Genomic DNA, 25,011 nt, shown 5'->3' on the forward strand with positions numbered 1-25,011 from the left:
TTTTGCCTTTGCAATATTCTTGTATTGAGATTTATATAATAAAATACATTTGTTTTCTTTGCTAATGTAAAAAATATCAAAAAGGTGGAATTCTTAGAAAAATTCTCTTGATCAACACCTCCATCAACATCTTTAAATGAATGTACTTTTAGGAAAGATAGAAATGGAAAAAAAATCAGAAAAAATTATTTTCTTTGTGCGTTTAGTAGATAAATCAATCTGATTATCACGTTATTTTTTTTGTTGTTGCAGAGAAAGAAGAAAACGGTTTCCGTGTAGAATCGTGTAGTTGAAATTTCGCCAAGCTGTCCTTCAAATGTTTTATTAATGATTATAATCCCATGCAGTAAAGAATCCATAACACAAGTCTGAATTTAGGGTTTGAGAAGCTTAAGAAAAACCAGATCATTGTATTTTCTTTAGAGGTTGAATTGTGGGGAAAAAATCACTGAAAAATAATGAAATCTCCCGTTTACTTAGTCCTGCAATAAATGTTCAGGAATTAGAACGGTTAGAAAAGTACTATATCTGCATCAAGTAATCCTAAAAGAGGAAGATCTCTGCAGCCTGACCTCAGCAGGACATCTTTATCACACTTATTGCGGATAAGGTCAAATAGGGTCGACTTTCAGGGAATGAGATTTTTATCTTTAAAGAAACGTTAAATTTAAAGAAATATCCTCTAATTTGTGGTTCTCGATACAAAAAACAAGTTAGATGATAAGTTAATCGTTTTAAGCGATAAACCAGCAAGGGTTACACCCAAACAGTTTCCGATACAAGTAAAATTCAAACAGTGTTGCTCGTTTTCAGACCGAAAGCTCCTCTTTGAGTTGAGCAAATTGACCTTGCACGTTTAATTGTCTAGACAAATTGTTGTAGCAATTAAAAAAAATCAATTCAATTCGGTATCGCGTCTAGATAATCCTCATTATTTGGTCCGGTTCTTGCTATTTTCTTTCGAAATCACTTGAGGTAATTGGGTTTGAATATATTTGTTTTAAAGATTGTGATAAATAAGAGAAAATTCGATAATCAGATCATCACTTTGAGTTTTCTTGGCAACATACTTTGGCAGAATTTTGTTTGTTCAGCCAGATTATTGATATTCCATTTTCACATGGAATTTTGGCAGTAAATACTTTTCTATAGGAAACTTAAATATCCGGTGCAAATCTGACCATATGTTTACGTCATATTATTAAAGCATGCTGTGGTAATCGTTATTGTTTGCATTGCCTCTTGGCTAGCCATGCAATGATAATATTACTCATTCACAGGCAGCAAAACCTGTCTTATCCGACACCTGTGTAATCCGGAACATTACAGAAGTGATATGTTTCAGGTAAAAAAGTGCAACCTTCAATGTGTTCAGAACATTACTAGTATATAATAAAGTGAGTGACAAGAATATAAATCTCATTAGTACATCAAAAATACAATTAACCAAGAACTTCAATTACTCACTAAAGTCCTAAGTAAAATACACTTTATGTAGATGAGTGAATTTCACTGCTAAAAACAACCAGTCGTATGCTAAACATAAGTGTAAATGTTACTTTAAAACTGCATAAATGTATACAAAAGATAGCAAAATCTAGGCATTTTGTATTTTACAATTTATTACATGTACATACATAATGACTTTCAGCTGAAAAAATACAACGAAAGCCCAATACACGTAGCAATAATTTAAATTGTAAGATTTAAATGTTTTTTGATTGCACTTTCCCGAAATAGAACACTGCTTTAAGGCAGATAAGCAGACATTAATAAAGGAAGCGGGTTCCCATCGTTTGTCTTAGTTTGTCTGGTAATTTCTATGGATGCATTGCGCCTGATCCACCGTCATTTAGCATGATCTAATGTCTATCACTATTAGCGACATTATCTGTTGATTAACTTTGAATTGAAAAGGGAACCGTTTGTTTTTAGTTTTCCACTTCTAAACGACTTCTCACTTCCCGTGTTATCTGAAGAGGAAGCTGTCGACGATATAGGTGGTCTTGGTTTACTGCGCTTGCGCTTTCTGTGTTCCGGTCCATCGGTATTGATGTCTTCTGCCGGCATGATTTCCATATCTGTTTCGTCCCTTGTATATTCCCCAGTCCTTGAAAGTCGTTTGGTATAAGCAGCTATGGGAATCATCCGCATACATTGTCGACAACTACATTTTATATCTCTGGGATAATTCATGGCGGTTTTCGGGACGCCATAGACGTCACTTCCTGTAGAATACGTCGAATGGTCTTCATCGGACGCCATCATTTTCTGTTGAACACATTGTTTACAACTACAAGCGCTATTTACGCGGAGAGAAGCATTTTCTTGATCCATATAAGCTGTGGAATGATTCTGAACACCTGAATTTATTCTGTCGTCTGCGTACGGAAATTTCTCGAAATCATAATGGTCCGATCGACAATAGCCGATAACATTTTCAGAATTGCATTGCTGACAAGACGAAGGATATGCACTAACACTATTTTGTCTTGCATCCACAAACTGTCCTCTAAATGGAATGGAGGAATTTGATTGGCTACAAATATTGCACGGACAACTACGCGGGATTTGATTTGGTGACTGGAGAAAACAAGACCCACATTGACAGTTACTTTGGTACATGGCGTTGCTGACAGAAGGGTTGGGACTGCGGATGTCATACAACATATTACTCACTGGAGAACTAACTTTCTTGGTTTGATAACCATTAGATGTTTCAGAATTTCGAAGCCCGTACTTTTCCTTGAATTCTAACATTATATCTTCACCAAAACGTAGGTTTCTGGAGGTCAAATCTGACAACGGATAAGAAAAGCTGTTTTCACTATCTTTAACAGAACTGTAAGTGTTCGATGTGTCTGCTCCACTGTAGGTCAGAGACTCGTTTTCGGATCTATCTTTCACGTGACCATTTGGTTCATTAGACTCATAAATATTAGACTTCCGCCAAAAACGAGAAAAGCCCATAGTCCATTTCTCGCTCTGATCAGGCGGACTGGTTTCTCCGTCTATCAATTTCGTTTGAACACCGCCAGTTGTAAGAAACACCTACATATACAAAAAAAAATATTCATTAAAAGAATGGGTACATTGTCATTTGTTACAATGATCATAAATTAATACTATGCTTACATGTAATTTGAAATCGGGATACATTTTACAAAGACGATTCTTACGGTTCATTTCCTACAAGTACACTACTATAATTATTTTCAGTCTTATATTAAACTTCCTTTTTGGTATACTTTTTTGTGTGGACCCAATTACAATTTTCTTATTTTTGTTCTTCAAGAAAATCATATTTCAAATTGGATTAACGTTATGTAATATACGTATTTAGAATTTATTCTCAAAGAAAAAAAGGCCGCAAGACATTAATATTTGGAACACAACAGTTTATTTTCAATACGTACCCTAGTCTCTTTTCTACTATCTGCTTTTTTGGAGGATTTCTTTCTTCTGCAAAGATACACAACAAGTTGACAAAATGAGGTTCATTTTCAAATATAATATTGCCTGTTTATATCATTTACAGTAACCTTTGCAGTTTTCATCAGTCAGATGACATTAAGGTACGCTTTTAGCAAAAGACAAAGTCGTTTAAAAGTGCATCATCGATTAATTTATAATACGTTATAAAACAGGTTCACTTTGATGTAAGCATAATATGGGAATTAAACTTGCTCGTTTGAAGCTGTTTTTTGTTGATGTTGTTGTTACATGTACATGCATATTTACAAGAAGAATTAAACTAGATAAGTATTTAGGATGCAAAAACCAAATGTGGCATCTGTTTTGTCGGATATTTTATCTTTGTACATACAAACCTACATGTACAACAACAATAGAACAAAACTTTATACATGAACATACGAACGATTCACATTTAATATTACGTCTTATAAAGAAAAAGCTGAATATTACCTTCGTATGATGACAGTTACCATGGCAATGGATACACATACTGTCAATATTCCAATAAGGATTCCTATAAAACAATAGATATCACAATCCCTGAAGATGAGAGAGTCCTGTAGCGCCACTGCCTGTAGTTTGACTAGGTCAAGGCCACACCGGCTGGCCAGTCTCTGACGGAGCCTGTCGCCATCTTCCTCACCCAGGCGATCTTTCCATGGCAACTCCAGAATCAGCTCTGGTTTCCATGGAGGCGGGCAAGGAAACGTATCCCATAATGCATCTGGATTTGAATATAGATGTGTGACAAACTCGCCGTCGCTGCATTCTCGATCTGTACTTTTATTACACTGTGTAAAAAATGAAAATAAAATCGATAAATTCAAAAAATCAATTGCAGAACTTAAAATGCATATCATAATCCGTCCTTTATACATGGTGCTTAATCACCCGGAGAGCAATAACATTTACGGAGCCATACTTTGCCTTCTGACATCCAATTGCAATTTGATAAATGAAACGACATGGTTGTTTTGCTGTTCATACAACAACTAACGTACAACAATAGTGAAATGAAAATGTTTAACAGGGATCTTTTTTTTTTGGGGGGGGGTCTGATAAAAACCTTGATTGTATTAATTTCCGAAATTTACATTCCCGCCCTGAAAATTCAAGTGATTACAAGTGGAGGGTGCTCGAATTGAATGCTGTGTTGTTTCTCGCTCACTGGCCTTTATCTCCGAGCAGAACAGCTACTGGGCGAGATTTGTAGGATATCGCCTCGATTTCATTCAGTCATTAAGATTTACAGTGCTCTGCAACATGTTGACAAATTCACACACGCGTACTTCAAAATGCAGTCCAAATATCATTATATCAAGGGTGTTTAACTCTGCTGTGAGAATTACAATGTTTACCGCCAATTATTGATGTTGTAAAGGGGGGAAACTAATGCACCCACTGATTAAAAGTGACCACAAGGATCGATGGACCCCCCGATACCCCATCGCACACTTCTTGTCATGGAGACCGAAGAAAATGGACTATAATGTCGATAATTGCATCCATTTTCGCTCTGTGAGGCGTATGCTAAGCACGTGCTGGTAATCCATGACTCGCATGTCAATGGGAAAAAAAAGATATGTTTCCCCGAATTCCCTTGATAATATTTGAACGATTTTGATCGCTTTCGCCTAGGAATTAAGAGATTTTTCCAAAGCATAGACAAAAGCCGAAAGGGATATGAAAACAGAATCATCGGGGATTTGTGTAGATTATAGGCGCTAGTGTTTCGATAAATTTTTGCATATAACAAGAAAAAATCTTTTTCCTTGAATGCATCGTCAATGTCAGTAATGGAAAATACATTACAAAATCAATGCGTATCGTCTTCTGAAGAGATTTATTTCCCTGAAATTTAACGAATACTGTCTGAGTCAGCCGCAATATCAGTCGTATCTTTGGGTTAAAAAAGGGCCGATAAGAGAAATCACTGTATCAATAGGAGAAAAGAGAAGAAAGGAGAAGAAAAATTATGAATATCTAAGGAAAACCAACAAATTGACTTCATAAAAGTGCCTATTCTAAATTCTATACGGAAATATTCTCCTAAATCAGAAAAAAAAATTAATTAGTGCATGATTTCATTCAGAACAATACTGTAACAGTTACATGTACAGATAAACCATCTTCCAATTAAAATCATATCCTTAATTTCCACCAAATAAATAAAAATCCCCCAAAATGGAATGACTTGGAAGCTTTCAATATGTTGCAGACAATTTCAATACACAAATTAAATATCCTAATGAACGTTAGTTATTCAAAATACATAAACGAAGGCATGAAACTAGCATGAAAAACAATTAAGCTTTACAAATGAACTTACGTCACCCAAAGATTGCGATGTGCTTTTCATTACAAGTCCCACTCCAAAACAACGAAGAGAACTAAGTAGAGAAGATCTCAATAGTAGCAGGAAGTTAACGAGAAACTCATTTAAACATAGTTACTTTGATGAAAATACAAATTATGCAAATGTAAGAAGCAGCGTGCAATATAATGAACAATGAATCCCCCGCACACAACAATATAATCGATATACCTCCTCGACACCATTTCCTTCTTAAATTTGGGAAGCGGAAGTCAAGGTCGCCATTAATAACGCTCTCAACAAGCAGGTGCACTTTATACATCGTTGTAGTTCGTGGTCTACTGCTTGAAACAGAAGCGACGTGCTATTATCTAGAAAGTCTTTATTTGCCGTCGATTATTCTAATGTGACTCAACTGTTTCTATTTGTATCACATTCTAAAAAGTTTGCTGACCCTAGTTCTCTCTCTCTCTCTCTGATCCTAGTTTTTTTTCTCTCTCTCTCTCCCTAGTCTCTCTCTCTTTCTCTCTCTCTCTCTCTCTCTCTCTCTCTCTCTCTCTCTCTCTCTCTGAGAAACGAGGATTGGCTTTAATCTAATTTCATTTTAAATAATTTATATGTTTACTCTAAACCATCAATTTCACTTAACTGCAATTGAGTAAAATATATGTTTCATAAGTCACAAAACCCCTCTTAAACACATACATATGAAATACATCACGTGTTATTTTTATAGATCAATATTTCAGACAGATGTACGAATTTTTTGTACCATAAAAAAAAAGGAGATACAATAGATGAATCTTTGTCGTCTTCCTACATACGTGCAACCAGAAAATTTAAGGTGTTAATCTGCAGAAATCATCGGCCCTTCTATTGATTACCCGCACCTTAGATATTTATAATCGATAAATTATGAAAAGTTTGAATGGATGTTAAACGAGTCGGATTCGATTTGTCAATGCTCTTAGATTTCCCCTGTGCTCATATATAACACTACTATGATCGCACTTCAATGAAAATGTCTATGATTTATTAATATTTTTTCATATCATTGACATTCGTGCGTGAATTAAAATCTATACCCCGAGATTCGTCGCTAACGTTAGCATACAAGCCAAACCCTAATGTCATATATCCTTAATATCAAATTTACTATGTGGGTGTAAATACAAAATTAGTTGAGATCAACCCTGAATCTTTTAGTGTTGCTATAAATATCTTATCCGAATTTTCTCTGTATCAAGATAACGGATTATCCTGTCTTGACACGCATGTTATGCGGGGCCACGGCTGTACTCGGCACACGATCATAACGTTGAGGTTTGTGTAAATATTTACAGAGGCTGAGATGGAATCGTGCCCACCTGCTCGTCTTAATGACTTCTGCCAGTGATAAAGTAGGTCCAGTTCAATCCTTATCGCCGACTTGAAACCGGTCTATTTAGAATTACACGCTGGGAGAGATTCTTTAGATCTATCGTTAATTAGAACATAGATGCACAATCGTGATATGCAAAAAAAAGTACCGTGCATTTCAAGCCTGCCCCTCTCTCTCTCTCTCTCTCTTGTTCTCTCTCTCTCTCTCTCTCTCTCTCTTGTTCTCTCTCTCTCTCTCTTGATAAAAGTAATATATTCCTATTTATTAAAAGATGTTAAACCATGCAGTTCGTGTTATCAATACAAAGCGGTTTCTGTAGGAGATATATACAGAAATGCACCGATTGCCAAAACCTAATCCGATATACGGCATTGATGATGAGTACATTTCAAAAATCAACAGGTTTATGTTGTTTTTCAATTCCTTGGAATTCGATGAAATGAGATAAGTTCTCAAATAATGCAGGTTTCTTAAAGAAGATCATGCTGTGCACTGAGAAGCATATTGAAGTAAAGATAAAAGATAACTACTGCAGTATGATGAGAGAGAGAGAGAGAGAGAGAGAGAGAGAGAGAGCAACCGTCTGACTCAATGGCTGTCAAAACAAAAGCAATTCTACAGAGCATGCCAACGGACACCTCGGCAGTTACATTTCACCAGAATTTCCTCTATGTTTCACTCAGTTGATGGATAGGGACAGACGGCAGAAGCTTTAACATTTCACAGAGACCGTGTCTAATCCCAGGGAATCTCAATAACACGCGTATATACGTCATGATAAAAGAAGATTACGTCTGACGCTTATCGTCTGTCAAACCTAACGTTAACAAGCCTGTAATGAGTTCACGTAGGGGATGCAAAGTGTATTGTTATACTTTCATGTTAAATACTGAAATCTGATTGGTTAAGACGCAGTTAATAATATTTACTATTACCCTCAGCGTTAGCAACGCACTTGGCAACGGGTAACATTAAAAAATGTTACATGCGCGAAAATTATGCGCGTACGGTTCGCTGTAGAATTCACGTTATTCCTATATAAAAGCAGTAAAATTTTCTTAAAAATTTTAAAAAAGACATTCAGTATAACAAAATAAATAGTGCCTGTTTGGGAGGATAACAGTTGAAATTGACACCCCTCGAAAACCATTGTCAACCTCCGCTTCGCGTCGGTTGACAATGGTTTTCTCGGGGTGTCAATTTCAACTGTTACCCTCCCAAACAGGCACTATTTATATACTATAGTCGTCATTACATAAACATGTACTTGGCAGCAAAAATTGAAGAAGCACCCAACACTTGATTATTTGGACCAGTCACTGACCGTTAAAGACAACCCGTCAAAAAGAAGATTAAGTTTTTCCCAGGAAGCTTCAAATGGCTCGAGCTCTTTACAAATATCTTCAAAGTTTTTTTTAAGTACCATAGTTTTTTTTTAAAGGTACTCCTCTTCAACGTATTAAAAAACCCTTACTTCTGGCATCCTAGGTACATGTCCTCTTCATTTCCATGAGAAAATAGTAAAAACCATTGTTATTACATGTATCAAAAGGAGAGCGCAATGCTGACAAGATTCAAGTGTATCATCACAGATCAAAAAGAGCTGATCTTTCGTAATTCAATGACGACATGAAAGCAAAAATTTCTACAATGTTTCATCGCCGGTAACAGATGTTCTTCGCTGAAATTAAGCCTTAGGGTTTGGCGGCCAAGAAACGTTTTGATTCAGATGTAGTGGCTGTCGAGGATTCATGAGGACTAACATACGACAGGACGTCGTCCTAACATCTAGACACATGTCGTCTGCCGCCTGTGTCTGTTGTAGTGTACATGTCGTCTGCATTTCGGCGGACATCAATTACAATCATTTTCAACAAAATTAACATTTATAATTGTGTTAATATTAAGAGGAAAATAGATCAGATAATTTGAATTGCTTCTCTTTTACCATGAATTCCCTCAGCTCCACTATTAGAAAATTGTGAAATATATATTGAATCTATAGGATATAAGATCAAGAACAAGAAAGAATATTCATAGTTCGTTCGATATTGAGATGGTTCTTTTTGATAATATTTCAATTTCTTTATTAACCAATTAAGGGCCCTCAAGGGGCAACATGAAGACTGTTGACATACAACATCCAATGAACATAAAACATTCAATAAACATATACAAGAGGGAAAGAGCTGGATGATTTAAAGAACTATGACAGACATGAACAATTAAATAGTATATATGTATATATATATATGTATAATTATGTATGTTTCCATACATTCAATATAGTGTCTTCTATATAATTATGTATGCATCATTGCAACACGGATCAAAAGCAGTGATGTCATTTCATATACACGAAATGCTATCTCGGAAAAATCCTTTATCATCACTGCGGCAGACAACATCCAATCAATAATCATACTATCATCATACAGACCAAACTCACGTACAGACAGAATTCGTGGTAGAAAAACCCAAAAAATTCCATGAAGAAAGTCCATTCATACATGATTTTGCATCAATCGAGAAGCACAGATTTAGAACTATCTTTGTCTTTATGACATTAAAATCCTTTGGACGTTTTCATCGTTGGCATTTAGACATGCCTGGTGCTCCCTCCATCTTATCCTGAATTTAATTTATAATTGTCCCCTAAATATTGATCGATCTGGATGGAGATTCTTAAATTTTTGGGTATGTATTCGGTAAGAGATAACCACATGCTCCAAAAATCGTATAGAAATTCAAAGCCAAACGTGGAAAATGGGAAATTATGAGGAGACGTTTTCGTAAAGCATGTCTGGAGAAACGAAGTACATGTAAGATATTGAGCGTTGATGAGTTGTTAATTATACAGCTCTTTTAACCCCAGACTTATACACTAAGTATATTATCTCTGTACTAATAACTCTAAATAAGTGCCAGATATACAAATATAAAACGGACCACGTGTGGAAAAAGCATCGTTATTAAGTCAAACCTGACCCGAAGCTACTTTTACCTTTGATCATGTTTCCGACACACTGAATCAATAAAATAGACATGTGTATATTCATAAAAGACAATTCCTTCGACATGTTATCTTGGCAAATTATGGCAAGACGAGGCTGTACCTGCTGGAAAACTGGCTGCACCCCCCCCCCCTCTGTTCATTCGCATTCATTGTATTCTTGCAATCTAACATGTGGGTCATATCAAACACATTCTGCATTAGTGGTGCACTGCATGCATACATAAAAATGCACGTGCGACGATAAGATTGAAGCTTCTATGCATAAACCGTTTCGTTGTCGATCAACAAAGCATGTCTAATGAGATTGTCAATAGACAATTCCCTTCTGCAAGTTTTGTCAGCACTACTTTTTTGAAGGGTGGAGCGGGTTGAGACTGTCAAAAGACAAACCTTGATTTTGGTGTATACATATCTTTTTGGTGGTGGTGGTGGTGGGGGTGGGGGGGGGGGGGGGGTGGGGGGTGTTGGAAGGGGAGTTGGGGGTTTTGTATTGTATTCAGGCACAAATCGACAGACGTATCCAGCTGGCCTTTTAAATAAACAAAAGAAACGATAACAGAGAACAGGAACGGAATGCCAATTTTATACATCAGACTTGGAGGAAATCGGCCCATATCCATGAAGGGCAGCCCCTATGGCTGGGAGCAATAAATAAGTTACTGGGTAACAAAATATTTAATTAGTTTTCCCCATGCGATCCAGTTACTACGCTGATTCCACTGCACGTCGTACCGGGAATGATCATTTCGGAATCAAAACGAAAAAAGAGAGAAACGGCGATGTCATTGAATCAGGATAACTTCTTTTAAAAAAATGTACACGAACAACTGAGATTCGACTATGAATGGCGCATTATCAGACACTTGACATACATGTATTTCAAATCACAATGTTTGTCTCCTAAAAGAAACCGTAAACATGACCAAAATTCTGATATATTGTATATAAAAAAATCAACCCCCTCCCCTCCCATTCGCAGATTCAAGGAATGATTTTGTTTGCCTGTAGGGGAGGGGTCTTTTCATCTTGAAGTGAATTTAATAGGTTTTATTTTTCCGCTGGATCCGGACCCCCCCCCCCCCGGCCTTTTTTTTTGTTACAAGGATCTTACATTGTCCTCTTGCCTAATATTAAAATTCTGGACAATTATAAGAGACGTGACCTGGCAAAAACAAGCGTTGTCTAGCGATGGGGGAGGGTTAGTTTTATAACTCTATCTAGGCTACTTACTGGCATTCGGCGGCTCGGTCACTCGGGGCTTCGTACGCTGCCAACGGGGTCAGACAAGGTGTGTATGTGTATATGGCTGTACAGTATGGCGCGTTATTGTGACCTTGGCAACCGAATTGAGGCCATCACTATGTCGCCAGAACTTGATAAGAAAAGTTATGGATGCAAGAAAGATTTGTTGGAGAGAGAGAGAGAGAGAGAGAGAGAGAGAGAGAGAGAGAGAGAGAGAGAGAGGGGCGAGGGGGGGGGGGCGCAAAGCCATGGAGCATTTCGGTTTACATACTTGAAGTACATATATATTCCAATAAAAGTCAAATAAATTGGTTGGTCCATCTATGAGTTCTGACCAATACTTAGGATATATGTATAAGGATTTTCGCCATATAAATTGATACTCCCATCTTTTTATTTTCCTTTAGCCTCGAAATTTGGGTACACAATTGAAACATGGTAAGACAAATTTACTTATTAAACCTTTCGATAAACGTCAGGGTGAGGTTGGGATTAACCCGGTTACAATTAAAATAAAACCTCTTTGCCGTTATCTGCAACTGTAGTATCTTTTTATGACCCCCAGTAACAAGTCAAACACAAAAGGTTAATCTTTTCAAACGAGGAAGATAAGATGGGATTTCGACAAAGTATGCGCGTAGAATGATTGCTATCTTCAACAACAGCACGTAGCCATTCATTTTAGAGTCCGGCTGTGAAACTTCGTCTTAAAAAGTTCGCAGAACTGTGTCCATTGTAATTAAACCCCAAGATGAACTCTTCAAAAGCTATGCTTCATGCACACACATATTAATATCCGCATTTGTCGAGGTCTAGGTTCACCGACTACAATATTAAGTGTGTGTGAAGAAAAAATAGAACACACTATCCTATTTGTTTGTAAACGTACACAATATTACAAAAGTTTGAAAGTGTGAGAAAAATTGCATTTCTATTCTTGAGCAGAAAAAATTAAAATGACATGCTCGTCAGAATAAAAATAAAATGCCGTGGAAGATTTGACTTTCTTTCTCTAGATATGAATGTTTTTGGGAAAGAGATTTCATCGCCTGCTGTCAGTGTTTGACGAGACTTTTCTGTAGAATTTCAAATCCTCCGACTGACTTAATATAATAGACGATGCCAGTTTCCACTTGGGGGTCTATCCTATCTAGTCAATCAGTCAATCAATTGACTTCAGCATAGATACCCTGGTTCGCCCAACAAAGACAGGTGAAATTTAATGAGCCATGGTTAATTACAATTAACGATCGAGCAATTTTTTTCTTCACCAGAGCAATTTCTGCATGTCATCGTTACGACATCGTGTCTTCGTGTGTTCATCGAGATAACTAAGCTGGATGGGTCGGATGTCAAATAATTGCAGAACGACATAAAATTGCTTGAGGAAAATTGAAAGTCCTTTTCTAGCCATTAAGTTGCTAAAAATAAACATTTACGACATGAAAGCTTTCTTTCAGAGAACAAGGGTTTTTCTCTCAACCACGATAAAATTCTACCTATTAATGATATTGCATAATTAACATAGGATCACGGGGTCAAATTACAAAATAAAAAACCTACATTGATTTTTTTACTCAAACCATGGTATCATATGACTAAAAGTGGATGTGAATTTAACACCTTAATTTCACAGCAAAAGGAAGCGCGTGTGTACGAATATTATAAACTTTGGTAGCAACATCATTTAATCTCGATAACAATAAAAGCTCAAATGCAAACAAATTCCCCAAATGGCCTCCAATGTAAACAGAGGTTTTTGGAGTAAATGATAACATACCCTGTTTTGTGTGCATTCCACGATTTGAACGAAATATCCAACGGTTAATAACGTCCATATGGAACAAATGAAGTCATCGAATCCCATCAGATCACTGTTTGAAATGCATGTAAATAAAGGTCCCGCGTTCACGAGCTGTACGCACGCTCCCCGGGTTTTTTCATTCACAGATTTTCTTGGCGGGAGGCGCAGGTTCTTTAAGCTAACAAAATATTAGTCCTCCATTCTCCCCAATTCCTGCTTTGAACGCTTAATCCAAACAAAAACTTGCTAATGTTATGTTTCCCATTAACGCTTCTCTGCTGGATTTACTGAACAAGCCAACACATACCCGCTTTGTGAAAGAGTAACCTCCCTCCGCCAATCACAGAACACGCGACACTCCTAACTTGAAGCGGGCGAAAAAAAATCATATAAATTAGTTTTTTTCCAAATCGGATCGATAATGCACAGATTGTTCTAGGCTGGGTACAAATTCCAATTTCATCCGGACGCTGTCATTTGCACCCTGTCTTCTGCGATGCTCTCTGCAAGCGCGTATGTTGCAACTGCAGCGAAAGACCGCTATCTACTACCGATTATCGAACTAATTTCCTATCGGCCGTGGAACACTCAAAACAGCGCAATAACTGGGGCGTGGTAAGATAATTCATATCTAATCCCAGATTTGATATTAAAAACATATTCTTCAAAGCAAAATATGTTACTGTTCTTAATTTGATCAAAGATGAGGACAGAAATGTAGCGATTTAAAAAATCCTACAGTGTGTGAAGCGAGAAAATCCTAGGAAACGAGGCTCACTCCCGAATCTGTATAATGATATATATATTTAAGCATTACATTACGACAAGAGATGCGATTAATTAAGGTAAGAGCTGTAATGATGGTCGGGGTTTTTTGATCTTGACAATCTATAAGTTGGTACAAGCTCCCCGAGGGCATTTACCTGCATTCTCACACACACACGACCTTTTCATCAAAATCGATACAACGAACGTTTGTCGTCTGTCTCGGAGAAGAACAGGTGCCCCCGGAAGTTCAAGGTGTGAATGGGATGTGAATTTTTAAAATTATCAACGACGAACATGTGCACACACTGTTTAAAGATTTGCACTTAAATATGACTCTTACACGTTGTAAATGACATTTTTCAATGAAATGTAACAATAGCTGAAATCGATGTAAAGGGTTGGGTTTCCGCTTGTAAGGAGCGACATTATGGGATCGTACGATGTTATATTTGTCATGGGTTTTTATTACCTCTATTTTAAGGAACTAGTCAAGAATGCATGGTCTCGGAATTGGGTTTCATCATGGCATAGAAGGGGTATCCGGTGCAAAAGATTAAACAACATATGCCTCCTTTTTTCTATTAATCCTGACTCCGACAGTTGCTTTTCTATCTCTGAATGAACAGCAAAATCATTAATGCTTGGTCAAGCGTATGAAGTTAAAAATCAAAATAGCAAATACACGTGAAAAGCTTCGGTCGAAGATTTCTTCATCTCGTTCGGTCATTAAAAGAATAAAACTTTGTGGAGCCGGAGATAAAAATGGTTTAGTTGACCATCATATAAATTTCATATTGAAGAACATGTGATTTTAGTGATATTCTTCATTCTGACCTGACGCTCTTGCTTCTCAATTGACCTACATGGGGGTGGGGGTGATGTCGGGGGGGGGGGGGGTAAGGTGTTAAGCATAATGACCCTTTGATCCGCCGTTGTCGTGCATTTTACATTAATTAAAAACTGGATATTGGAATTACTTTTACTTAGTGGGGAAAATGCCCTTGGTTAAGATTTAAAACAAAAAACGATTCTCAAGCTTTTAAATAATTATAAGTATTGAAAATAAATACTGAAGAAAGTTACTCTGTACACTGAAACATTCATAATTCAGAGCCCCGCAATTTTTTTGGTCTTATGTGCTGGTATTTTTAACCTTCATAATCTAACATAATTGATATTTGCCATCTGTGGTAACTGATGCACGAATCATATTTATATTCGTCCATTGCAATAATACTCCATCTTGATATTGGAACCTACAATTTGTACATATATCCTGACTCCGGAGTCACGCGTTCCAATTCTACTGGGAAATGCATTCTTTTGATATTTTATTCACCATCAAACAAAATCGAATCACCATTGAAGTTAATAGTAACATATATATAAGCCTAGGATACAGTATGCATTCACATACCGAGACAGAGAGATCGATATTTATACTGTATGCATATACACATTTTCCTAGTGATGAAAAAAAATCCCAATTTTTTTTTTATGGACCGACGGAAAATGATATTGGAAAAGGTTCAGTGAAATGTAATGCGACACCTGCATGTTCATCCCTTTTATACTGAGAAAGTTTTCTAGATCTTTATTATTCTTTTATTTTTCATCGATTTCCAATTTGTAAAAGACGAGTTTCTTTATTTTTCCCTTTAGAGATGAAAATTCCGATTTTTCTTCGATCCCAAGTTTAAGTATTAAGACAGACAAGAGAATCAATATTCGTCTGACCCTGCAGACAGACAGATAATCCGTTTTAATATCTAATGAGGCAAATCGCATGTATAGTCACAAGCCTCTTGTGTCTGTGACATTTTTTAACTGTTAAGAAATCTAACGTCATAACCCCTTAACGACCTTGCCCCAGGATCATGAAGCATTTTCAGACTTAAGTCCAAATTTCAATCATTAATAAAATGAATGCTTCTCATAAAATTATGTTTGGAATTCATAACTTTCGACATAATATAGAGACACACTTTAAAAGCATTTTATTTTTTCAATGTATTCAACCACAAAGAAATAAGAGAGTGTACAAGTTTTGAGGCAAGTCCAAGACAGATTCATGATCCTGGAGCCTTCACAAACTCTGGAATACCTCGGACGTTTATAACGAAAATACAATGTACATGGAAAAACCTGAAGGTGTTTCGGATGCCTTCACACACCCTACATCCATTTTATTCATTGACACCTAGTTTTATATAGGTGTAATCCAGCAATGAATTGTGTATTACTAGCGTAGTTATGGACATGAATGATTAATTAATGGACGCATTTATCCATTTATTGGCGGAGTAATATAATTAGCGATACAGTAAATGTATAGCATGTTTTACTACTGGGAATCGTCTGACACGGTGTATACTCAATAACACGACCCATGTAGGGCGCAGTGAATGTTCTCCTGACCCAAGAAATTCCGATTGTATTAGCATATGTGACCCCTCCCCTCCCACCCACAAAAAAGGACACCTATGGCCTACCTATACATTTTGCAGTGTGTGACGTCAGAAATTATCAAAAGTAAAAAAAAAAACCCAGTCTATAATTCAGTGTGATATGCATTACAGATACACAGAATACGAGCTACAGCGGTGATCCCATTATGGGTTATAGACGTTTAGAAATATAATTACTTATTTATTATATTTTTGTTGAATAGAAATGTTGTCGCTTTTTTAACGTTGGGGGAGCGGGGGGGGGGGGGGGGTAGCAGAAATCTCGTATCTCACAGTTCTATTTTAATTCTATCTTTATTTTAACTTTGATTCTGTTATGTTCATTTCCCTATAGCTTTTTTATACACTTGTCACCCCCCCCCCACCCAGGGTTCTATGTGCCTGTGTCCTGTGTTTTATGTTCTTCATTTTTTTATTTAATACTAATATATATGACCCGCTGTCTTCTTGCGGAGACAATACTAAGGAACGTAAGTAACGATTGGCTTCAAAATCTGTAAAAAATGAAAGTTAAAAATGAAAATTAAAAATGAAAATTAAAAAAAAAATTAGTAAGCACGAAATATACTTAGGTTACAAAATCTTACTGCCACACTGTGTATAGCAAGACATTTGAAGATATAGGAGTCATATTAAGAAAATAATTTCGAAATGGCCCAGATTTTTATTTTACATTAATTCCTCCCTTAACTAGACGCATCGGTTCTTAAATTTCAATTCCAAAATTTTAGACATGCACATAATTTAACTTGAGTATTTCAGCTTGGAGTGTAATTTAATCGTAAGAATGTATCTTATGTAGATAGAATAATCTTAAATCCTATCCATTAACGTGTGAATGCTTGATACATGATATGATATCCATTATCAATTATATATTAGCTACCAAAAGATTTAAGTTTTAATGCATTATTCACAGTGTCACTCAAACAGCTGAACTGCTAGCTTTCTACAACTATTTTTCATTTTGTACATAAATAATACCCGGTACCAAGCATTTTGATTCCACTTATTTTTTCCTTTATTTTTCTCTACTATATTCTATTGTTACATTGTACCATCAATGTTTGTCAAATTGACTGATAAAGGAGAGGGCTCAAATAGGCAGATTGCCTGCTGTAAATAAAATCAATCGAAAATTAAAAATGACATTTTCCGGGGCAACCCGATATCCGGTTCTAATTATTATAGTTAAACACCGAGGCAAAGTATATTTAAGTTTTTTCTTTCCGTACCGATGAACTGCGCAAAGGCAATTCAAGGCATTGTTTCAAGATATATAATAATACATATGTGTATGTGTGTGTGTATTTTTTTTTTTGTTTTTAAAGTTTTGCTTTGCACCTTATCAGTTTGTTTAAAAAAAAAAACCCAACTAGAAATAAAAACTCGTTGCTTGATTTGAATATTGTAATGTAAAGTGCACATATTAAAAAGACTGCTTTCAACCCGTTTTATTAACTGAGTTTAAGCATTCAACGCATGTACCTGTTCTATCTAAAAATGAGATCTAGCTTTAAAATTTGTTTTGTAATTTAATCCGTTAAACAAATCTAAGTTGCAAAGTAAATTTGTTTTGGAAACATGAAAAATTGTATTTTCGAAACTTCTTTTTCACATCAGCACAATTTTAAACGGTGAAAAACTCTTTTCATCATCATTTTACGATTTTATCCGAATTTTAAGATACGATTTAAAAAATTTATCAGCCTTGATGATAAAATTTGAAAGAGAACAAGAAAATATCTGAACTATTCTAAAACACATATTCATGTGCGTTAAGCAATTTGTTCTAAATAAATGGTATATAATTTTTATCATAAACAAAATGTCCAAAGTATTTATACTCTTTTTTTATTAACGGTTTAGTTGGTTTTCATTGGCAGCAGAGTCTATGTAAAATAAAAACCAAGAGGTTTGTTCCGGACATCACCTACAATTTGATGTTAAATATGTTTTACTTGTTTCAGAAATACCGCCTTAAAAAAAATCAAAACAAGTCGATTAAAGGTGCGATCTGGGTCATATTATATATCTTTAATTTTTACTGGGTGGGTGTAAATATACGAAAGCCTAGTGAGGTCAAATATGAATGTTAAAAAAAATAATAAAATGTCGTTATAACGAGATAAAAGTCGTTATAACGAGATAAAAAGTCGTTATAACGAGTTAAAAAGTCGTTATAACGAGATAAAAAGTCGTTATTACGACTTTTTAAAGTCGTTATAACGAGATAAAAAGTCGTATTAACGAGATAAAAAGTCGTTATTACGACTTTTTAAGTCGTTTTAACGAGATAAAAAGTCGTTATAACGAGATAAAAGGTCGTTATAACGAGATAAAAAGTCGTTATTACGACTTTTTTAAGTCGTTATTACGAGATAAAAAGTCGTTATAACGAGATAAAATGTCGTTATAACGAGATAAAAAGTCGTTATTACGACTTTTAAAAGTCGTTATAACGAGTTTAAAAGTCATTATTACGAGATAAAAAGTCGTTATAACGAGATAAAAAGTCGTTATTACGACTTTTAAAAGTCGTTTTAACGAGATAAAAGTCGTTACTTTATAAAGAGGATAAAATACACAAATTGTCATATTATATACAAAAAAAGTCGTTATTACGACTTTTTAACTCGTTATTACGACTTTTCAAAGTCGTAATAACGACTTTTAATCTTGTTATAACGACATTTTATCTCGTTATAACGACTTTTTAATCTCGTTATAACGACTTAAAAAAGTCGTAATAACGACTTTTTATCTCGTTATAACGACATTTTATCTCGTTATAACGACTTTTTATCTCGTTATAACGACTTAAAAAAAGTCGTAATAACGACTTTTTATCTCGTTAATACGACTTTTTATCTCGTTATAACGATTTTAAAAAGTCGTAATAACGACTTTTTATCTCGTTATAACGACTTTTTATCTCGTAATAACGACTTTTTAACTCGTTATAACGACTTTTAAAAGTCGTAATAACGACTTTTTATCTCGTTAATACGACTTTTTATCTCGTTATAACGACTTAAAAAGTCGTAATAACGACTTTTTATCTCGTTATAACGACTTTTTATCTCGTTATAACGACATTTTATCTCGTAATAACGACTTTTTATCTCGTTATAACGACTTTTTATCTCGTTATAACGACATTTTATTATTTTTTTTAACATTCATATTTGACCTCACTAGGCTTTCGTATAAATACACAAAACTATACAATAAAGGCGAATTTACGGAAGCCCATTTAGGACCTATCAAAAAATATTTTTGAATTTGATATAACGAATTCTTGAATTTGTTAAAACGAATTTAAATCGTTATAACGAATTGTTGAATCCGTTATAACGAATTAAATTTGTTATAACAAATTTTAGGAATTCGTTATAACGAATTTAATCTGTTATAACAAATTCGCTGAATTCGTTATTTTAAATTTTGAAATCTGTTTTAACAAATTAAATTTGAAATAACAAATTCTTGAATTCGTTATTTCAATGTTTTAATTCGTTATTTCGGTTTTTAAAATCGGTTATAACATATTTTCATCCAATTTGTGGTAACAAATTTCATGTTTTGGGAAACAAATTAAACGGGGCGGACTTCATTTTTCCCATATCGGCGTACGACGAAATGTGCCGATATTGTCACAGCTGTTGCTGTAACCATGGTCACAGATGTAACAAATCCAAAAGACACCTTACTTTATCGGCTTTGCTAGAATTCCTACATTGATAGAAACACAATATTTAAGAACTACTATGTATTTTCACAAAAAATACCATGCAGGATATACAGATTTGTTTCGACGGGTTTCTGCGCAAAATTCCCAAAATTTGTTTTACTAATGCTATCAATCAATGAGCATGGTGATTTATTAACATATATCTGCATTTTTCATCTCATTTCATCACCAAACCGTGAGATAACGCCATACTTAAAAGAAATACCGGTTTGGAATAGAATTAATTGAAGAATAGAGAATCAGTCTTTGTGTATTACTAGTCTAAGGTGATTTTGGCCGGGACATGTTCAAATCAAATAAAGCTCGAAGGGCTTTATGATAGATTTGACCACGCTCTGACCGAAATTATCAACTCCTAATGTTTAAAGAATGATTCCTTTTTACTTTAATACTTATATTTATATTATTTCCAATTTCTAGACTTTAAAACAGCATTCTAAAACCAATGTTTTTTAATGCAAAACACATGCTATGTATTATTACGCAGCGCAGCCAATACTGTTTTTCGGTTACTAGTACGCCCATTTTTTGTCGCTTTTTTTTATGAAATTATTGTGCAGGGATATCAAAGTAAAGGATATTCAGGCAAACCGAAAGTGAAACAGTGTTTGGACCTAAGCACAAATCAACACCGCTTACAACGTTTAGTTCTAATCAATAAATTCGATGTAATGAGTTTATAAGCACTGTTTTTAAAGGAAATCATTTAGAGATACCTTGTAGATAGTAAGATTTTAAATGGTACTAACAATTTAGATATTTTTTGAAGTCGTCCATTTTATGTATTCCTACGTCAGAGTTCAATATAGTTTCGTCCAACCAGACGCTCGGCTGTCTCCGTAAATCTCCGGAATGCGGAGAATCTCTCTTGCTTGTCGGAGATTAACGGATACAGTTGAGAGTCGGGTTGAACGAGGCTAGAGTTCAATTTTGCTTGGATCCATACAATTTCTCATAACTATTTCGATTACTGATACGTAATTTGATGGAATAATTCTTTGAATATTACACAACTTGATTGATATTGGGTTTTCACGAAATTCCTGTAAGAGAATTCATATTTTAAAAAAATGTGCGTAATTCAAATACTTATAGGAATTTACGTGCCATGCAAAATAACATATCGTTGATATTAGAATAAATAATAATCGATAAAATCAACTCCTGGCAGTACTTTAGTACTTTGATTGATACACATAACCAGGCAATATAACCAGGATGTGTGCATTCGTGTACCAACTTTTCGGTAAACGTTTGGGAGAAAATTCGAAAGCTGTTTGGAAGAACTTGGAAGTGATATTTGCACATTTTAAAAAACTATAGGAAAATTCGATTTTTACATTATAAATGTTCATTAAAAGTGATAGGAATGTTGTGTACGTTAGATTTACACCAAAATGTTGAATAAATATTAGTATTTGAGATAACAATAAAGAGCAATGTCACAGGAAAACAACAGGCACTTAGCATCGGAGTGGGGGAGGGGGTGTGGAGTGGAGCAGGGGCAAGGGGAGACTACCCCATTCAGCACACGTTTTCTCGCAGCAAACATTTTTCTTAAATTTACATATAAAATGTGAATTAACAAAGAGTTGCCTCCCCCCAAAATGTTTTTGGGACCAGGTAAAAACTGAAATGAAAGGGAGGATATAAACTATAAAATTGAAGTGAAAGGTTCACCAAACCCCCTACCCCCACGGATCAGGATTTTTAAATGTGTTAATAGCATAGTGTACATATCACCAGGGTCAGTGTTCCTATCACTAGGGTCTGTTTACCCATAACCTGGGCCAGTATTACGATTATCAGAATGTCTGTATCTTTTACCAGGGTCAGTGTTCGTATTACCAGTGTCTGGGTGCCCATCACCTGGGTCTGCATACAAATAACCTTGGTCAGTGTACGTATCATCAGGGTCAGTGTACGTATCACCAGGGTCAGTGTTCGTATCACCGGGGCTTGTATACCCATAACCTGGGTCAGTATTACGATTATCAGGATGTCTATATCTATTACCAGGGTCAGTGAACGTATCACCAGGGTCTGTGTGCCCATCACCAAGGTAGTAGACCCATCACCAGGGTCTTAATGCATATCACCAAGGTCAGTATACATATCACCAGGGGCTTGGTCCTCATTACCAGGGTCTCAAAACTTATATTGTTATAGGTTTTGAGACCCAGGTGATGGGTATGCTGACTCTGGTTACGCGTATACATGTACAGACACTTGTAATTGGGTACACTAACCTTGGTTATAGGTAAACTGACCCTGGTGATGGGTATACTGATTCTGGATATGGGTATACAGACGCTACTAATGTGCACTCTGACCCTAATAATAAATACTGGTATACAGACCCTGATGTAAGGCATAAAGACCCTGGTGAAACGTACACTGACCCTGTTGATAGGCATTGGGACCCTGGTGATGGTTTCGTTGATTTCTGGCTATGGGTAAACAGACCCTGGTGATGAGCACAAAGACACATTGACCCTCGGGTTAGGTATTTAGACCCTGGTGTCCTGATGATGGGTATTATGAATCTGGTTATGTGTATACAGAACCGGGTGATACGTACACCGACTCTGGTATTATGTATTCTTACCATTGTGATGGGTATACAGACCCTGGTGATGGGCACACAGATCGACCTTGGAGAGGGGTTATGGATAGAGCTACATGGGGTCGGTGTTTGACCACCCTTACCCCTCCCCAATAACCCCTGAAAAGAAAAGAAAAACAAAATAAATTATCCCTCTCCTCCTAACCTTGGATTTTTTCATATTGAATCTAAGCGTAGGTGTTTGTATGAGATACAGTAATATTGGTTTTTCTATAAACCCAATTCTTTCTTACTGGTATATTAAGGAAACCGTGATATTTTGAAACCGTGAAAATTGAACACCGTGGGGGTAACTATAGAAATGCTAAGTTTACCTTTAACTTAATTTTCACTGTTTATTTCCTCCCAGTCACTTTCAATTTTTTACATGCTCCGAAAATGCTATGAAAGGAGGGAGGCAACTGCATAGGGACAGGCCCCTCCCTGCCACCCCCACCCTCCAACCCGTTTGAAGCTACGTGTCTATTGTGTTCCTGTAACATTGCCTTTATTGTCCTCGCAAATATTTAACTAACTTTTTTTAGTGTAAACCAAAGGTACATAAGATTCCTATCACTTTTAATGACTATATGATATAAAAAACGCGATTTTTTGTTTGTTTTTTGGTTTGTTTTGTTGGTTTTTTTGTTTTGTTGTTATTTTGTTTTTTTTTTGGGGGGGGGGGGGGGGCACCTATCATCAGTTCGAAGTTCCTCCAGAAAGCTATCGGATTTCCTCCCAAACGTTTACCAATCCCGATGGAAAGTTGGTTCTCCCATGCGCACATCCTGGTTATAATACCTGGCTTTGTCATATGAAATATCATATTTATATTTTTCAAGTGTCCTTTACTGCGATAACATTACAAATCAATTTTGATAACTATAGCCCAATAATTTCATAAAATATGAGCGACACAAAATGGGCGTGTCCTACATCATAACTGTGAAACAGTATTTGCTGCAATAATACATAACATGTGCTATGCATGAAAAAAAAACCCTGGTTTTAAAATGTTGTTTTGAAGTGTAAAAATTGAAAATAATATGAAGATTTATAAGCAAAAAGACATAATTCTTTGAATATTATGAGATGATAATTTTTGTCGGAGCGTGCATATCAAATCTATCATAAAGCCCTTTAAGCTTTATTGGATTTGAACACGCACTGACCAAAATGAATATGAATAACAAACATAAATCTGCCCATGCAAGCGTTTAAAGATATTGTATTCATCGGTAGAAGGCGATTAGAATAGCAAATTTAAAATCGTTTAAAAAGAAATTAAATAACTAGATACGTCAAAACATCAGACCTCTATCAATCATTTTTGCTGTAAAATCGAATTTATTTTGCATAGCTTTATACGGAAATTTCCCTCGTGCTGACCTCGTGACGTCACTGAAGCCTCGTTATCGCCTAATTTCATTTTCTCTTGTTTTTATTTCTAAAAGCAGGTAAAAATAGGCACTTTGAAGCGGCGTAACTCCATTATTTTTGCATCGATTTCGATGCGTTTTTTGCATTTAAATCTGGTAAATAAATTCTATGACATATAAGTTCAACATTGGCTGGGCTGCAGGTACCCTTTAATAAATCAACATACTCATTGATTAAACGCGTTAACTAAACAATTTTGGGGAATTTTTAGCAGAAACCCGTCGAAACAAATCTGTATATCCTGCATGGTATTTTTTGTGAAAATACATAGCAGTTCTTAAATATTGTGTTTCTATCAATGTAGGAATTCTAGCAAAGCCGATAAAGTAAGGTGTCTTTTGGGTTTGTTACATCTGTTACCATGGTTACAGCAACAGCTTTGACAATATGTCCCTCCACTTTTGTTTTTACGCCAGTTCACTTCATTTACCATTTCGCCGTTTATCGCCGATCAATTGATCGGCACATTTCGTCGTACGCCGATATGGGACAAATGAAGTCCGCCCCGTTTAATTTGTTCCCCAAAACATGAAATTTGTTACCACAAATTGGATGAAAATATGTTATAACCGATTTTAAAAACCGAAATAACGAATTAAAACATTGAAATAACGAATTCAAGAATTTGTTATTTCAAATTTAATTTGTTAAAACAGATTTCAAAATTTGAAATAACGAATTCAGCGAATTTGTTATAACAGATTAAATTCGTTATAACGAATTCCTAAAATTTGTTATAACA

At 35.6% G+C, this 25,011-nt stretch overlaps 1 protein-coding gene across 4 annotated transcripts; it reads right to left on the bottom strand.

The window, feature by feature from the left end:
- Positions 1-1,604: 1,604 nt before the first annotated feature.
- LOC105337163 (uncharacterized) lies at positions 1,605-13,984 on the bottom strand. 4 transcript variants are annotated; one of them, XM_011441788.4, is made up of 4 exons: positions 13,211-13,984; positions 3,928-4,268; positions 3,417-3,462; positions 1,605-3,051 (listed from the first exon to the last, which is right to left on the bottom strand). In XM_011441788.4, exons 1-4 carry the CDS (start codon positions 13,295-13,297, stop codon positions 1,888-1,890), a joined length of 1,638 nt encoding a protein of 545 aa, XP_011440090.3. In that variant the 5' UTR covers positions 13,298-13,984; the 3' UTR covers positions 1,605-1,887. The 4 variants fall into 4 exon arrangements, with proteins under 4 accessions (XP_011440090.3, XP_034326318.2, XP_065943594.1 ...); XM_034470427.2 differs by lacking the exon at positions 13,211-13,984 and adding an exon at positions 11,419-11,487; XM_066087522.1 differs by lacking the exon at positions 13,211-13,984 and adding an exon at positions 8,647-8,783.
- Positions 13,985-25,011: the final 11,027 nt, after the last annotated feature.

The sequence above is a fragment of the Magallana gigas genome, chromosome 6 (genome assembly GCF_963853765.1).
Source record: "Magallana gigas chromosome 6, xbMagGiga1.1, whole genome shotgun sequence".
NCBI lineage: Eukaryota > Metazoa > Mollusca > Bivalvia > Ostreida > Ostreidae > Magallana > Magallana gigas.

What these genes read in the sequence shown, in the direction of transcription:
- LOC105337163 (XM_011441788.4), bottom strand. Translation starts at nt 13,297, where the DNA reads ATGGGATTCGATGACTTCATTTGTTCCATATGGACGTTATTAACCGTT. An exon ending in TGGAATGCACACAAAACAGG is followed by an intron (nt 4,269 to 13,210) that starts GTATGTTATCAT and finishes TTTTTTACACAG; the next exon opens with TGTAATAAAAGTACAGATCG. An exon ending in ATAGTAGAAAAGAGACTAGG is followed by an intron (nt 3,052 to 3,416) that starts GTACGTATTGAA and finishes TTGTATATGTAG; the next exon opens with GTGTTTCTTACAACTGGCGG.